This window comes from Zingiber officinale, chromosome 11A (assembly GCF_018446385.1).
Source record: "Zingiber officinale cultivar Zhangliang chromosome 11A, Zo_v1.1, whole genome shotgun sequence".
In the NCBI taxonomy this organism is placed as follows: domain Eukaryota; kingdom Viridiplantae; phylum Streptophyta; class Magnoliopsida; order Zingiberales; family Zingiberaceae; genus Zingiber; species Zingiber officinale.
In genome coordinates this window covers 2,729,427-2,747,751 of record NC_056006.1, presented here as the reverse complement: position 1 = coordinate 2,747,751, position 18,325 = coordinate 2,729,427, and the positions used below count along the sequence as shown (strand labels likewise).

Below are 18,325 nucleotides of genomic sequence, written 5' to 3'. Positions count from 1 at the left end.
GAAGCTTGAGCTTGGTTTATTTATCTTAACGAGCCTCATTAAACGAGCTCAAATGAGCTTTTATCGAATCGAGCTTCGAATAGCTCACGAGCGGCTTGGCTCATTTACACCCCTAGCCGCAAGCGCAAGAATGACTCGAACAATGTCAAGTCTAGCGATAGGTGCAAACACCTCTTCAAAGTCGATGTCTTGTTTTTGTACATAACCTTTAGCCACTAATCTTGCTTTGTGCTTAACGACTTTCCCCGTTGAATCTTTCTTCAGTTTGAACACTCACTTTAGGCCGATAGGTTTGTGGCTTAATGGGAGCTCATTTAGGGTCCAGGTCTTGTTCATCTCAATAGATCTTAACTCTTCCTTCATTGCTTCGTACCAGTAAGCCTCAGTTGCAGCCTCTTGGTAACATGTCGGCTCTTCATACATCACCATCATCACCTCATTCTCTTCTTCGTCAACACCAACCACTTCCTTAGTGTTGGCATAGATATCGACAATGGATCTAAAACGGACTTGTCCTTCATGAGACTTGGTGTGTTTGTTACTGGAGACGAGGTAACTGTATGGGCGTTCGATGGTGGTGTAGATGGACTTGACGCTCTTGGCATGGGTACTACGGCTGTTGCAGCTGGTGTGACATGTTCCGCCCCTTCCTCAACGTAACGTCTGCTGCAACAATCACCTCGTCGGTGTCGAATGCATCCACCACCATAAACTCCGGTAAGTTTTCGTCCTTGTTAGCACTTGCATTCCATGTCCATTCATAATTTTCTTGAAACATTACATCTCTACTTATTTGTAACTTGTCGTGCCTTGGATCAAATACACGATGAGCTTTGCAACCTTTATCGACACCCAAATATACCATGGGTGAGCTTCTGTCATCAATTTTCTTAAGATGAGGGGCTGTATTTTTCACATATGCAACACAACCGAATACTCTCAAGTGGGCGAGATGTGGCTTCCTCCCTTTCCAAGCTTCAAATGGGGTACATTCTCCCAACACCTTAGTTCGGAGACGTTTTAGCATATAGACAACATGATATCGCCTCTCCCCAGAACCTTGCTTGCATGTGTGTACCCTTAAGGAGAGATCTCACCATAGCCATCACGGTGCGGTTCCCGCGCTCCACAACACCATTTTGTTGGGGTGTGTAGGGAGTCGTGAGGTGTCGTTCGATTCCTTTATTTTCACAAAGCCGAATGAACTCCGTGGATAGAAACTCGTCGTCCCGGTCTGTTCGGAGTGTTTTGATCTTGTGTTCAGTCTTGTTCTCCGTCAAGAATTTGACCTTCTTGAATGCTTGGAAAGCATCATTTTTTGCTATCAATACAAACCCCCACATCCACCTTGTGAAATCATCAACAATCAAAAGGAAATACTCGTTACCGATGAGTGTACATGGTGTAATTGGCCTACAAATATCAGCATGGAGAAGTTCCAATGGCTTCTCTGCTCTAAAGTTTGATTGGCACGGGAATGGTGGCCTTGCATGCTTAGCGATCACACACACCTCGCAAAGCTTGTTCTGCTGGAGCAATAGTGGCACATCAACCGCCAATTTCTTCCCACCCAATAGCTTCAAGTCATTGAAATTGACATGTTCGAGCCTTGCATGTCATAACCAGGTTGGATCTTCTAGTCTTGCTAGGAGACAGACTTGCTTGAATATCTTCAAGGTTATCTTGTACAAGCGATTCTATGTTCGCTTTACCAGCATCAAGAGCTTCCCACTCCTATCAATCACCTTCATGGTATCTCCTTCCATATGCACCTCATTCCCAGCTTCTGTCAATTGACCAAGATTTATGATATTACTACAAAGTTTTAGAATGTAGTATACCTCGTGGATAGTCTTCTAATCGTCGTTCTTGCATTCGAACACAACCATCCCCTTGCCCATGATCTCAATAGCTGATCCATCGTCAAACCTCACCCTCCCGGAGATGGTTTCATCTAGCTCTTGAAACTTCTCATCATGGCCAGTCATGTGGTTGCTGGCACCGTTGTCAAGGTACCAAACGTCTTTATCTCCTTTCTTAACGTCGCGGTAGATCTCTGGTAGCAACCTCTTTTCACTGAGTAGAATGGTATCCTGTCGCTCATGCCTAGTGTGAGACTCCTCGTGAGACACGGTCATCATTAGTGTTGGCTCTTCATTGGTGGCGCAAGTGAGGTGAGCCTCATCATCACGACACTTGTTGTAGCATTCAGACGCATAATGCCTCATTTTTTCAAAATTGAAACACTTTTTATGGTTTTTGTTACGAGTGTCACTGACGTTGCTGCTAGTGCCTCTTGCACTATCTTGGCGCAGTGTACCACGGCCATGACCGCACCCTCGCCCATGCCCACGCCATTTTCCACGACCAAGACTCCTAGACCCACGCCCCTTGCCTCCTGACGAAATGTCCTCGTTGTTCTCCTTCTGTCGCATTTGCCATGTGGCATGAGTAAGTAGGAGCTCACCTTCAGTGCTGTTGGTATTGCCGCGTAATTGTAATGCTCGTTCCTCATACGCCTTCAGTCGTCCTATAGTCTCCTCAAATGGTATTGTCTCAAGGTCGTGGAACTAATCAATACCAACAACAATAGGAAAGAATTTATCAGGGACAGAATCGAGTAACTTCTTTACCAAAGAGCAGTCTTCAAGCGTGACACTAAGAGTGGAGAACTTGCTGCTCATGGTGCTGAGTTTGCCAGCAAACTCATCAATCGTCTCGTTCTCTTTCATCCGGAGGGCGTCGAACTCACTTTTCAATGTCTATAACCGTGCCTTCTTCACCCGATCACTACCAAGATACCTCATCTTGAGGCTGTCCCAGACTTCCTTTGCCGTCTTTTTTTTTTTTTTTGCGATCTGGAGAAGGATGTCTTCGGGGACACACTGCAAGATGTATGCACACACCTTTTTGTCCTTCTTTGCATCCACCTGGGCTCCTTCCATTGGCTCCACTGCCTCCCAGACTCCCTGGGCATCAAGAATCGCTTTTGTCTCGATTGCCCACACAGTATAATTATGAGGACTTAGCATTATTGGATAGGGAAATGACACTCCGCCGTTCTCCTTCACAGTAGCTTGTGGGACACCCGACATTATTGTGGAGTCATGGATTCTTAGGTGTTTAATACAAACTTCGCTTTGATACTAGATGTTAGCTTAGAAACCGTTGGTATCACACCCAAAGACATGTACACTCACTATTGTGAAAAATGAATAGAGCGAGGAGGAAAATAACTGCTAGAATACTTTCTTACAGTGAGACAAATGAATGAATAACTACATATCTCTAGGACTCTTTAATACACCACAAACTAATACCACTAACGCATGAAAATAGGAAAGACTAATTTTACTAATTTATCTCATGAAAATAGAAAAAATTAATTCTACTAATTTATCCCATGAAAATAGGAAATTTTATCATCATTAATGCAAGGAAAAAAAACCATGACCGCTAAGTGTGTCATGTCCGGATTAATATGCTCACGTTCGTCGCTTTCTCTTCTGCGTTCATATACTGCAAAGCCACTCTTGCTCTGTCGCGGGCGGTGATTTGAGTGATGTTCGGATAAACTAATCTCACTGTTTCATCCGTCACTGGATTCCCAAACACGTTGGTCGCCATGGTTAATTCTATATATCAACAAGAGAAAATGTTTTTTTTTTCTTCGGATTGCTCTGTAGGGAAGTGTGTGCAACATCGTGTATTTATAGAGGAATCAGATCATACATAAACTTCCTTGGATGCTCAATTAATTATTGTGAAACGTGAACTTCTCCAAAAATAATTGAAATTTAGGACCACTCACTTACTGATAAATAATTAATTAATTGAAATGGGAAAAACGTGGCATTAACTTCTCCGAAAATAATTGAAATGGAGGACCACCTAATAAATACAGAATTGAAATGGGAAAAACAACGTGACAATAACTTCCCCAAAAATAATTGAACGAAGAGAAGTCCTTAGATGTAATCCAACGGACAGGATCCACTGTTCTAGAATGGTGCTTCGTTTTGCATGACAATAATACTTTGGTGGTGAATCAGAAAATGATTTATATGAAATCCATTGGGAATTCCTCGCTATTCCGTGGCACTACATATTATCCAAAATATCCACAATGATGTGCCCTGTCATTGCCATATGATTGCCACATGAAATGACATGTCGGCATTTTTGGCCTATAAATATAGCTTCACCTTCTTGCAATTTGGTATCAAGAAAAAGAGGAGGGGTACAATGTTTAGAAGAGATAGTGAGAGTATTTTCCTTGTATAATTTCAATAGCTCGTTTGCACAAGTGTATATATATTGCCTCCACTTTAATAAAACCCTCCCAAGTTTTAGTTTGCTTCTCTATATTATAATGGCCTCCTCTGCAGTTATTGTTTTCCTGAAAGATGAGAAGCTCCGGCAGCTCGCCCAGCTTATTCGTAACTACGAAGTTAACAACTTATACCACATAACTTTCCAAAGCTTAGGGGACCAACACGTTTACCTGACGATGTGCAACGACAACGTGGGATCCGTTAACACACTCCTGGATAACTGCAATGCGATAGTGATCAAGTATAAGGACGACGGTGTTCGCCGGCCCATCGCCGATCAGATTCTTGGTTATACAGAGCACTGCCTCAACAATGCACTTCAGCTCATCAGGAACTACACTCTGCGAAGTAGTTATCTTGACAAAATGAAGTCTCACCAACAGCAACTCTTCCGAGCGCTGGAGGAGTTGGACACTTCGAGTGGAGATGCTGTGGTTGATTTCACCGACTCCATTCAGGAACACGACCAATTGGTTATGAGCTACATGAGGTTGAATCTCAACTCTTATGCTTCAGCAGAATTCTCAAGATATCTCAGGAACGTCGGCATTGGCTTTAAGGAACTAGTTCAAAGGTGAGGTTAATTAAGATATCTATATATATATATATATATATATATATATATAGAACGAGACGAATATTAATTTCACTTTGCACCTCTTTTTTTTTTAATTTAATTTAATTTGTATGTATACAGTTATCAAATTAAGCTTGGGTATACAGGACAGTTTGAGAAGTTGGAAGTAGAACAAAAGCTAGAGGTATATGCTGCAATAATTGAGGCATCGGGCCGGCTAAGTGTATTATCGGCCGAGCAGGGGAAGGGAGACGACATAGTTAAGGCTTCGTCAATAACATATCGAGGGAAGAAACCGAATTATGGTTCGGCAGCCATGTTCCTGATAGATGTGGGACAGATAATCTGGGACGTGTATTCGTCGGACCACCCAATCACAACGGCTACGAGAGATGCCTTAGTTAGGGCTGCAAAAGAAGGTGGATCAGCTTTGGGAAAGCTTGTGGGAGTTGCTGTAGCAACTGAGTTAGCTGGTGATGCGTTGTTCGTCACGGCCGTTGGACTAATCGGAGGATTTGTGGGATCTTATATTGTTGGAAAATTGGCCGGCTTCTTGTTCGATCAGATTTTCGGCTCCGGTGGGGAAGCCGTCCTTCCGACTGATGGCTTCATCGTCTATGTTGCTACCATGCCTAATGGCCACGACCTGGCCATACAAATAAATAAATAAATCTATCTGTTTTTATATACAATGATCCTGGTGATGAAATAAAAATAAATATTCAGTGAGAAGAATAGAAATTCCCATGTATCCTGAGTGAGTGTGTAATCCAAAGGATCTAGCTACTGGCTGAGCTTTTGGGAAAATATTGTAATATTGCATTTCAAATATATATTAATTTTCATCTCTGAAATTATCCAATTTCTCTCTCAACTTTATAATTTTAGCACCCAATTGTCTATTACGATGTCTGATACGGTGCACAGCAAGGAGGCCTTGGGAGAATGGGAGTCAATAGTCAAGGTGACGTGGTTGATAAATAGTGAAGATGATATGACTGTTAAAGTTGAAGCAAGGCTCCTATGCGAGTACCAATGTCGATTTGTCCAAAGCGGATCAGATCATCTCTAACGGTACTCAGCTCTCCTCCACCTGGGTAAGGCTTCCATTCGAATAATAATCCCGATTGGCCCAAAGTTGATTGGACCACCTCTAATGGGGCTCAGCTCCCCCTCTATTTGTTGGTATTAGTCTTAAGAGCCAATTATGAGATGATTAGATTTTTTGGTTACTTATTGAGTTAGACTCATATGTATCCACTCATTAGATTGAGCATTTATTGGATTGAGTGCAATCCGAATTAGATACATTGGATTAATGAGTTAGACTCATTTGGATTATTGGATTAATGAGTTAGACTCATTAGGTTATTAGATTAATGGTTAATCCAATATAATAATCTAACCGATTAAGAAAAATACAAAGAGAAAAAAAAATCTTTGGTATTCATGGATGAATATAAATAGGATATTTTGATGGAATTTTCATAAGAGATGAAAAATGTGACTCTTGATCTTCCCTTCTTCTTCCTTCTTGGCCTGATCCCATTTTTTGTCAAATCACCTTGTGTGGCTAGCACCACGAAGGTAGTTATTCTCCGAAGGCTTAGTTCATGTGACAAACGAAGGACGTGTTCGTATGGATACTGTAGAGGCACGGACACTTGATCGCACTAAGATCTACATCCAAAGAAAAGTTGTTGTTGGGATTGCGAAGGGCACCCAACAAAGGTATAAATCTCATCAAACTTACTCTTTCACATGGATCTTCTAGAGGAGATCTAATTATTTTTCCACTGCGCTTTCTACGTATGTAGCACACTAGATCCTTATAGTGATATCAAAGTCACTTGTGAAAGTATATACTAAGTTGTTAGATTTTATATGTGATATAGAAATTGCCAAACAAATGTTAGGTTACCTCCCGTGGCATTGTAAATCATGCCAAGCGTCGAGGTTCCAGTGCCGTAAGCCTCCTTTAGGTTGTGCACAAACGGATTCACGTTCGTCGCTTTCTCGTCTGCATTCATATACTGCTCTATGTCGAGCGGTGATTTGAGTGATGTTCGGAATGTTGGTAGTTTTGAGAGCATGAAAACTTAAACGAAGTAATTAGAATAATAATGCGGAAACCATAAACACTCACATTGATCTCCCGAAGAACCGCAACCGAAGACGCCGGTCAATGAAGTCGCCGATGAACCGCCGGAGATGTCGTTGCTGCTGTCGCCGAGAAGATCACCACACGGAACCTTCTCGGACTCTTCCACAAACCAAATCCCGTCCCTAGTCGTTCTCTCTTTGCTCATTGATCACCTCACGCCTCTACTCGCTGATTACCTTCGCATCAACCTCTGCCCTCTCTGATTGCCTTGGATGCCTTTTATAAGAAGGCTGAGGAAGACGAAGGGGAAAGGACGCCCCTTCGTCTCCTTGGCGTTTCCAGCAAACTGCCGTTTGCGGCAGCGAAAGGGACGAACCCTTTCGTCTACCAAGTATAACGCCCAACATCTCCCACTCGTCCAAGTCAATCCATATGGTTACATAGACCATGTCAGTCACATAGACTACAAGGTGATCAAGTTACGAAGACTGGAGCGAAATTAGTCACAAAGACCAAATAAGTCACGAAGACTTTATGAGGATCAAGTCACGAAGACCAGAGCAAAATTTAGTCACAAAGACCAAATAAGTCACACAGACTTTATGAGAATCAAGTCACCAAGACCAGATCAGAGCATCCATTCCATACATTAGGGAAAATGATTCGTGCGATAGCAAGCACAGTGAGCATTCAATTGCTAAGAAGATTGTCACACCTTACTTAGCTGCTCCATAGAATAAATCAGAGACATATATGTCCATAGAACGAATCATAGACATAAATGGCTTGCCTTTACCCCAGATTAAATTATTTACATCATCATGAACATCTCTAATCCCTCATGTTGACCATATGTCAAGAGCATGTTCAACACCTCCAATCAAACAAATTATTCACAATTACATTTTATGTACTGAACTAAAAATGTAACCGGTACCAGTGAATAAATGTCGCAGATGTAAATCAATCTTTATCTTCCTTTTTAGCTAGAATCCATTCATTCTAATCAGTTGCTTTCCTAGTTATGCTCCATAGACCGAATCATCCATAGCCAATAGGAAACATGCTAAAGTAGCAGACACTGATAAGAACTTCAAGTAGACAGCTAAATAGTCACTTAGGGTAAAATCGAGATTAACTTATAATCTCAAGGGTCTCACATAGTAGAGAAGCAGGGACCCATTCTCCTACAACCCTTTTTGTCGCCATAGCACATGTGGTATGAATCACATGCTACGATGTTATTCACTTTACCAAAAAGCGCGCATGTTTTTCCCAAATTTAACATCGTACAGATTTCGATCTAGACATTCCCAATGTCTAATCCTGAATTCAACATATGAATTCTAATTTGGCTTCAAGCAGATTCAGTAAATGGTGGGTGCATTTACTCCAATCATTACACAAATGATCTCATCTTGACACAAATATCAAGGCGACCTTAACTTATGGGTATGTCTCTATTCACAGCTACATAAGCTGTCCCATAAGCAACAGTCTTACCTCTATTCATACTCAACAAATAGAGATGATTGTCCATGTGAGTGGACCAATCCCAATCTGCCAACATGCTTATCGAGACTTTTATTCGAATGTAACCAAGACATATACACTGAATAGATCATGGAATTTTTCATTTATCAAAATGTCTTTACAATTGTTACATTCTCCGAAGTCCCAAAGACTTCATATGCCCATGAAATGACTCTTTAGTCAATGGCTTAGTAAAAGGATCAGCAAGCATTTTTCGTGTAGGGATGTACTCAAGAATAATCTTTTTCTTGTCAACAATATCCCTTACAAAATTATACTTAATTTCTATTTGCTTGCCTTTGCTGTGGTATTTGGGATCCTTGGAAAAAGCTATCGCAGCTTGACTGTCACAGTACACAGTAACAGGACTCCCACTATCCTCAGATGCTTCAGGAACCTTCTTAGCCAGACAGCCTCTTGCACAGCCGCTGCACAAGCCACATACTCAGCTTCCATTGTCGACAAGGCTACACAAGCCTGCTTCTTGCTATTCCATGAGATGGCGCCATCATTCAGCAAGAAGACATAGCCAGATGTGGATTTTCTGTCATCAACGTCCCCTGCCCAATCTGCATCTGAGTAGCCACTTAGGCTCATATCTGATCCTTGGAAACAGAGGCAATAATCAGCTGTTCCTTTAAGATATCTGAATATCCTCTTCACCACTTTCCAGTATCTCGATCCTGGGTTTGACTGGAAACGACTAACTAAGCCAACAGCATAGCTTATATCGGGACGAGTACACAACATAGTGTACATTAAACTACCAATAGTACTGGCATATGGTTTCTTCTTCATTTCGGCTATTTCCTCAGGAGTCTTGGGATACATACTTTTGCTCAAGACAGTACCTTTCGCAATAGGTGTCTGTTCAATGTTGCAATCTGACATATTGAAGTGTTGCAGCATCTTAGTGATATAAGCTTCTTGAGACAAACCCAAAAGCCTCTTTGATCGGTCTCTAACTATCTTCACTCCTAAGATGTACTCTGCTTCTCCCATATCTATTATGTCAAATTGTGATGAAAGCCAACTTTTGACTTCTATCACACACTTCATGTCACTTCCAGCTATTAGCATATCATCAACATATAATGATAAAATGACAAGCTTTCTTTTTTCCTTTCTTAGGTAAACACAATGATCCTCATTGATCATTTCGAAACCATAAGATAATATTACTTCATTAAATCTTATGTTCCATTGTCTTGATGCTTGCTTTAGCCCATATATAGACTTTCGAAGTCTACATACTCTTTTCTCTTGGCCTTCAGCAACATAACCTTCTGGTTGTACCATATAGATTTCTTCATCAAGGTTACCATTAAGGAAAGCCGTTTTTACATCCATCTGATGTAATTCCATGTCATAGTGTGCTACTATAGCTAGGATGACACGTATTGACACAAACTTTACAACTGGGGAGAATGTCTCGTCAAAGTAAATACCCTCCATTTGGTTATATCCTTTTGCAACTAATCGAGCTTTGTATTGATTAATCGATCTATCTGCTTTCCTCTTTACTTTGAGAATCCACTTATTCCCAATAGCCCTTCGGCCTGGAGGAAGATCGACTAAATCCCAAACTTGATTCTTTCTCATTGACTCCATTTCTTCATCCATTGCAACTTTCCATTCTTTTCTAACTGAGCTGCTCATAGCTTCCTCAACTGTTCGAGGTTCCTCATCATCAACTGGGAGAACCATTAATGCCTCATTCTCAATATCAAACCTTCTCCGAGGAATAATCTGATGACTACTTCTTCGAAGGTTAGACTGTTGAGAAACTGACTCATTCAGTGGCAAATTACTCCCACTCGGTTGACTAGATTCAGGCATCTCCTGATTTGTTGATAAAGGAACATTATCCTCCTCCTCTATCTCATATAGAGGAATTGTCTTATCAACTTCACCTCGTGTTGGGAACTTAGTTTCTAGAAAAGTAGCATCTCTTGACTCTATCTCAGAGATGGTTCCATCTTGTCGCTCACCAATAAAAACATAACCCTTAGAGGTCTCAGAGTACCTTATAAAGATACACTTCTTACCTCTGGGTCCTAGTTTTCCATATTCGTGAGTCTTATCATGAATGTAGGCAGCTGACCCCCAAGGTCTCAGATTACTCAGATCTGGCTTTCTGGCTGTCCAACGTTCATGTGGGGTAGATGGAACTGATTTTGAAGGCACTTTGTTAAGTATATAGGTCGCTACTAATAATGCATCTCCCCAATAGGAGATTGGCAAATTAGCTTGCGCCATCATAGACCTAACCATTTCAAGAAGAGTACTATTTCTTCTTTCAGCAACCCCATTTTGCTGTGGAGTTCCAGGGATAGTAAGCTGTCTAATAATCCCTTTCTCATTACACATTGTCTTGAACTGATCAGACAAATATTCTCCTCCATGGTCAGTGCGCAAGGTTTTAACCTTACGTTCCAATTGATTCTCAACTTCGTTCAAGTAACGAATAAAGCAATCCAATGCTTCATATTTGTGAGAAATCAAATACACTTGACCAAAACATGTGAAGTCATCGATAAATGTAATGAAATAAAAACTCCCATTTCTAGCCTTCACATTCATTGGACCACAAATATCCGAATGAATTAATTGCAATGGTGAATCAGCTCTAATAGCCTTACCAAATGGTTTCCTAGTCGTCTTTCCAGCAAGACAATGCTCACATATAAACAAGTTAATCTTAGCATGAGTACCTAAGAGGCCCTCCTTAGCTAATCTATTCATTCGTTCTTGTCCTATATGTCCCAATCTAGCATGCCAAATTTCATCATTAACATCAGCATTACTAGTAAGAGCAATGTTTGAAAAACAACTATTATTATTTGGCTCTACATCAAGAACCATAAAACCATTTGTTACATAACCATATCCAATTAACACAGAGTTAATTCGAAGTTCCACACAACGACTATAAAAATTTACATTGTAACCTAAATCAAGAAGACAAATAACGGAAACAAGATTTCGTCGAATCTCAGGAGCATACAGGACATCATGTAGAAACAAGGTGCCTCCACCACGTAGGTTGAGCTTGCAAGTGCCAATTCCTTTGACTTCTATTCTTGCATTGTTTCCTACATATATCCATTTGTTGCCAGCTGGTACTTGACGGTACTCCACATATCTAGCTCGATCACGAGCTACGTGGTTCGTTGCTCCTGAATCTACAATCCACAAAGGATACGAATCAGCTAACAACACTGTACTTGCAACATATTGCTCGTGGAAAGAAGACAAAAATGAATTTACCTTTTTAGGCTCAGTACAATCCCGAGCAAAATAACCCTTCTTGCCACAGTTGAAGTAGGTCAACTTGCTTCTAGGTTTTTGTCCATTTTTCTTTCCTTTCTTCTTGATTTGGTTTTTCGCAGCAACATCATTAACCTCCTTTCCTTTCCCCTTTCCTTTCTTGAACCACTTGTTCTTATTCTTGGAACCAGAACCTTCAGCTACAAAAGCTTGACCCGAAATCCTTGCGGATTCAATCCTCTCTGCCTCAAGTTCCACATGGCATGAGACATCAGTGAAAGTCTTGATACTCTCACTATGGGTCAGGTTCTGTTTCATCGTTTCCCAAGAATCAGGAAGGGAACGGATAACTGCCTGAACCTGTTGTTCATCGGTCAACGTATAACCTGCAGTCTTCAGCTCTTGAATCATGTTACCCATCTCCCTGAGATGTTGGGCCATGGTAACATTCGAGCGCTTCTTACAACTATCAAACTTGATAGTTAGCTGACGGAGCTTACTCAGACTGACTCCACTGTACTTTTCTCTAAGGGCTACCCAGACAGCATGAGCCGATGGTAATGGCTCATACTCAAATACCAGGTCATCCACCATTGAACTAATCAATATACCCTTAGCAATGGAGTCCTTCCTTTTCCATGCCTTATAGGCATCAAGGTCACATCTGTGCTGTGCTGTGGAACCATCAACCGGTTCCTCCATGATTTGGTTTACAGCCTCCAGAACTTCTTGTTCCTCAAGAACATATTGTATCTTGAAGTGCCAGATTTTGTAGTTATCCCCATATAATTTCTCACCCTTATTGAGTTCAGCTATGATGTTTTTAGTTGCCATGATCTACATAAATAAATTAATTATTTATTATTTCAGTGTAATTCATATATGTGCAACTATTTATTGACTCAGTATAAATTAGAGTTAGTTTACAAAATCAAGTGATAACATTGTTTCCACTCATCATTTGTATGTTCTAATCTAATCAACACTGATCAATTATATTACACATATCCCAACTAATGAACGAATCATATTTATATGAACTAATCATATCATGAAATGAACTAATCATTTCCAAGTTAGTTAACATATAACATAACTTTTATTATATAATTATGTTCGTACAAAACAACAAAAATTATTACATGACTCAAACACTAGATGAGCTAACACTGCTCGTACATAACGATAGTAACAGAACACTAATAAACTAGATAAGCTATCACTACTCCCACTAGGATAAATGCTAGAGCAGTGGGTAATTGCATCTCGTTTCTCCCAGATTCTATGATAGGTGGCTCAGCCTCAGATGTATCCATTAGATCCATCTCTGGATCTTCTACACACTCCTGAGGATCCTCCTCTGATCCTTCGGGATCCATCTCTAGATCCTCCTCAGGATCCATCTCTGGATCGTCCTCGGAATCCATCTCTGGATCTTCCTCAGAATCTTCAAGATCCATTTCTGGATCCTCTTCAAATTGTTCAAGGTTCATTTCAGGATCATCTTCAGATTCTACAGGATTTGGATCCTCCTCTAAATCTTCAGATTCCATTTCTGGATCCTCTTCAGATTCATCAGGACCCCATTGCAGATGAAGTAGTTGTCTGCACATCTCTGAGTATGAGATGTGCCCATCGGAATCATCCCAAAGTTGGAATGTTATCTGCCTCAGATGTTCCGATAATGAATAAACCAGAGAAAATCTTCTTTCTGTTTCCTGAACGGGATACCCTTCTTGCTTGAGATTCCAGAACAACCAATCGAGCCGACCAATAAGCCTACCGACTCCGTGATCCGGGTCATATTCCAGCTTCTTGATCTCCTCCCACAGCTCATGTTTGTTGGTGCAACCTTAGGTCAAGGTTGACCTGGTTGACCCGACTCGAGTTGACGTGACTCGAGTTGTATTTTGATGTTTGACTTGGGAAGATTGTCGGTGCAACCTTAGGTCAAGGTTGACCTAGTTGAGTTGCATGTTGATGATTGACACTCGTGAGAGAGTTCTATTCTTGATATGGGACAAGAATAGATGTTTGGGAGATTATTGGTGCAACCGTAGGTCAAGGTTGACCTGGTTGACCGGATTCGGGAAAAGTCCAAGTATGGAGACTTGGCACGGAAAAGTCCAAGCAGGGAGCTTGGCACTGGAAAAGTCCAAGTATGGAGACTTGGCACGGAAAAGTCCAAGCAGGGAGCTTGGCACGCGAAAAGTCCAAGTATGGAGACTTGGCACGGGGAAAGCCCAAACAGGGAGTTTGGCACGAGGGAAAGTCCTGGTGAGTGAAGCCAGGCAGTGGGAAAGTCCTAACTGGGATGTTAGGCAGTGTGGAAAGTCCTGGTGAGTGAAGCCAGGCAGTCGGAGAAGTCCTGGTGAGTGAAGCCAGGCAGTGGGAAAGTCCTAACTGGGATGTTAGGCAGTGTGGAAAGTCCTGGTGAGTGAAGCAGCTGGAGAAGTCCCGGTGAGTGAAGCAGCATGGAAAGTCCGGTGAGTGAAGCCAGGCAATGGAAATCCCGTGAGTGAAGCTGGTGAAAATCCTAGTGAGTGAAGCTAGGTGAAAGTGGAAGTCCCGGTGAGTGAAGCTGGGCAGTTGGAAAGTCCCGTGAGTGAAGCCAGCAGATGGAACTGGTGAGTGAAGCGGTGAAACCCTAGTGAGTGAAGCTAGGTGAAAGTCCCGTGAGTGAAGCCGGGCAGAAAATCCAGATGGATCAAGGGTGATCGGACATCCGGTGTTGGGAAGTCCAAGTAGATCAAGGGAGTGATCGAATATTGGCACGAAGAGGAAAGTCCAAGTGGGTCAAAGGGATTGACCGGACACTTGGTGGAGAGTCTTAGCAGGTCAAGGGACCGACCGGATGCTAAGCATGATGTACCAACAGTCAAGATTGACCGGATGTTGGTTTGAACTTGGTTTGGGCGAAAACCATGAGTCGGATCGATCCGGTGATCGATCCAATGATACCATGAATCGAATGATTAGCCGGGACCATCGGAGTCGATCGAACAGAGCGAGGCGCGAGGGGCTGATCGGTCGGGGACCGATCAGCAAATCCCGATCGGTCCCCGCATCGATCAGAGTTCTCGATCGGTCTATGGACCGATCAGAGTTCTCGATCGGTCCATGGACCGATCGGACGAATGTATAAAGCTTCTTCCGATCGGTCCCGCATCGATCAGAAGTTCTGATCGATGCGTGGACCAATCGTGACCAATGTAAAGGTTTTTCCCGATCGGTCCGCACCGATCAGGGTTCTAGCGTTGCGACGCAACGGCTAGTTTCTTCTGTCTTCTTCGCAGGTTATAAAAGAGGTTGAGAAGCTACTGTTGAACTTCTTCTTCTTCTTCTTTTGGGAAGTACTCCTTCTGCTGAATCTTTTCTGCTTCCTGCTGAGCTTTGGTTGAGCTCTCATTGTGCTGAGTTCTGTTGAACTCGTCGAAGCTCTGCGTGAGTTTCCTGCTGGTGTTCTAGCTGCTGGATCCGAGAAGCTGCTGCTTCATCAAGGTTCCAGTCGACAACAAGAGGCAAGCAAGTGTATTACAATTTCTATTGTTCTTGTTTGTTTTTCTCCATTGTTGTACTCCTTTGTTTGCTGTTGCAAAAGATTGTGGTGAGGTTTCTCCACCCATAAGGAGTTTATATTAGCCGGTTCTCCGGGGACTCATCCACCGACGGATTGACCGGACTCGTCCACCTTACGGACACGCCGAGGAGTAGGAGCCCTAATCTCCGAACCTCGTTACATCCATCGAGTTTGAGGTTTGATTTCTTTCCGTGTAGCTTCTATTGTTTTATTTCCGCTGCGCTAACTCGACATTGTAGAAAGAATCGAACGAATTGGGGTCGGCTATTCACACCCCCCCTCTCTAGCCGTACAAAGGATCCTAACAAGTGGTATCAGAGCGAGGCCGCTCTTCGTCGGATTCACACCCGTGGGAGCAAAGCTAGAGATGGATCAATTCGGAGAAGACATCACCATTCCACCCTTCTACAACGACAACTTCGCATATTGGAAGGTAAGGATGATGTATTTTCTTAGGACTAATATGTTGAATTGGTTTTGTGTACAAGAAGGTTTTACTCCTCCAATGGATAAAGAAGGAGAGCCTCTAGAGAAGAACAAGTGGACGAAGGAACAAGTCCACCAATCTACAATCAACAATGAGGTAACTAAAACAATTGAATTTTCATTACCTACTAATATTTTGCGTAAGATAGGTGAATACAACAATGCCAAGGAATTATGGGATAACTTGGCCAAGTACCATGAGGAGAGCTCCACTTCAAGCCATGAAGAGGAGCCTAGTGAGCCAAGTAGCTCACATCATGGAGGGAGCGAATTGGGAGTTGAGGGCTACTCAACATCCAAGGAAGAAGAGGAGGAGAGTTCCTCTTGTTCAAGTTCGGAGCAAGAAGAAGAGACATCTACCTCCGGAAGGGATGAGGAAGAGAGCTCACACCCATCCCCAAACCTAGGTAACTCAAGCATTTCAATTTCAAATAAGTTACATATAATATGCTTTGAGTGTAGGGAATTTGGGCACTACAAGAGTAAGTGTCCAAAGAGGGTAAGGAAGACTCCACCGGCGCCAAAGGTCAAGGTAGCCGGAGTCCCGACACGCAAGGGCAAGGAGCACGTGGTGTGCTTCCAATGCAAGCGAAGGGGACATTATCGGAGTCATTGTCCGAGGGGGAGGCAACCTCACAAGGGCAAGAGACCGGGCACATCGATAGGGGGAGCTAAGGCAAACCCTAAGGTAATCTCTAAGGTTCATTATTGCAATTCTAATAAAACTCATGCTAGTAGTTTTGTTGCAATTGTTAATAATGATAAGCATGTTAACTTTAGGAACCAATACATGTGCTTAGGAGCTAAACATGTTAGCCTAGGTAAGGATAACACTAGAAATACCAACCCTAGGATTAACGCTTCTAAAGTTAAGGAAAACCTAGGTAGAAATCCCAAGAAGACTAGACACATGCCTAGGAATATCTCAAGAGAAAATGACAAATTAAAACTTGAGGTATTAGAGAGGGAAAATCAAGTCTTGAGGTCAAGACTTGATAATTTAGAAAAGGCTCTTAAAAACATGGAGAAGCCATCTCTAGGGTTTAAGAGTCAAAAACCCAAGTCCAAGGACAAGAAAGGTTTGAGTCACAAACCTAAGCCCCAAATGGTCAAGCCCACATATCATAATGTTCCATTTGATTATGGAACAAGACCTAGGGCTAGGAAGACCATTACCAAGGTCACAAGGGGAGTCACCCCTATAGTTGACCTTGATGAGACCCAAATGACCAAGGCTTTAAAGCCTAAGAGGGTCATTAGGAGGGTTGCTAGGGAAGTCATCCCTAGTGAATTTTTAGTGAACCCAATGAGCTCAAGTAGGTATTGGGTTCCTAGGAGCATTTTCTACCCCATAGATGGGTTAGAGAGTGTCAACTCCAATAAGAAGGGTAGTTAACCCAACTTTGAGGAAATTGACACTCAAGGAGCGTTTTCAAGGTTTTTGGGAACCTTTGAAAATGAAATGGAATAATCTTTATCATTCACTCCTTGGAAGAGTAAAGTGTGCCAAAGTGAGAATATATTAATCTCACTTTAAGTTGACACAATTTTGAAAAACCTAGAGAAATATCAAATTGGGATTTTGATATTCTCTTAGGTAATCAAGGCAATCCGGGCCTTAAATTAGAAGTGCTACTCTTGTAGAATTTTAAATGGTATAAATCAAACAAGAGATCAAGAAATGCCAATTTGGGTTTTGACATTTTCTTGGAGCACTTTGGGCAATCTAGGATTAGGACTTAAGTTAGCTAAGTGATTAAGGATACTTAGATAGGGAATTTAGGTATTTTATTTGTGCTAACTTGCCATGATTGGTTGTCATATGCCATGCCATGACATCATATTTATTTTATTATCATTTGAAATGTCATGATAATGCTTAGGTTATCTATATGTCATGTGTTAGTTTAGTTTCAAACTTTATGCCATGACATCATGACATTGGCACATGTTTTCATTTATGTTATTAATTTATGCCATGTCATCATCTCTTGCATTAATAATCAATGAAATTGATTTAAGGATGAAAAACATATTTTGATATTGAGATCAAATTTGTGTTTAGAAAATGCATGAGACCTTAGCCTAAGATACCTAAACCCATATCTCACATCAAAATTGACATGGATGTGCTTGATACACTTTAGATGTGTGTGAGATATTAGGATCATGAATTAGGATCAAGGTGCATAGTTCTTGTACCTAGATGAGCCTAATTCAAGATATGGAGGATCATAGGGAAAGCTTGTGTACAAGTTATGTGCATATAGCCCTAAGATTATGGTCCTAAATACAAATGGTTTTAAAAGCATTTTAAAATTGATTTGAAAAACCTTGATGAAGCTTTCCTAGTGATAGCATTCATCATTGAACATTGTGATACAAAGTTGAGTTAAACTTGAACTTTTTCAAAGTTTTTGAACTTTGTATCAAGATTGAAA

At 41.6% G+C, this 18,325-nt stretch overlaps 2 protein-coding genes across 2 annotated transcripts; one reads left to right on the top strand and one right to left on the bottom strand.

Annotated features, from left to right (window-relative positions):
* Positions 1 to 610: 610 nt before the first annotated feature.
* LOC122032827 lies at positions 611 to 3,627 on the bottom strand. Its single transcript, XM_042592139.1, has 7 exons — positions 3,490 to 3,627; positions 2,907 to 2,969; positions 2,634 to 2,762; positions 1,898 to 2,570; positions 1,713 to 1,786; positions 1,098 to 1,577; positions 611 to 1,003 (listed from the first exon to the last, which is right to left on the bottom strand). The coding sequence occupies exons 1-7, from the start codon at positions 3,625 to 3,627 to the stop codon at positions 611 to 613; spliced, it is 1,950 nt and encodes a 649-aa protein (XP_042448073.1).
* Positions 3,628 to 4,217: 590 nt separating this feature from the next.
* LOC122031998 lies at positions 4,218 to 5,760 on the top strand. Its single transcript, XM_042591238.1, has 2 exons — positions 4,218 to 4,908; positions 5,032 to 5,760. Exons 1-2 carry the CDS (start codon positions 4,373 to 4,375, stop codon positions 5,579 to 5,581), a joined length of 1,086 nt encoding a protein of 361 aa, XP_042447172.1. The 5' UTR covers positions 4,218 to 4,372; the 3' UTR covers positions 5,582 to 5,760.
* Positions 5,761 to 18,325: the final 12,565 nt, after the last annotated feature.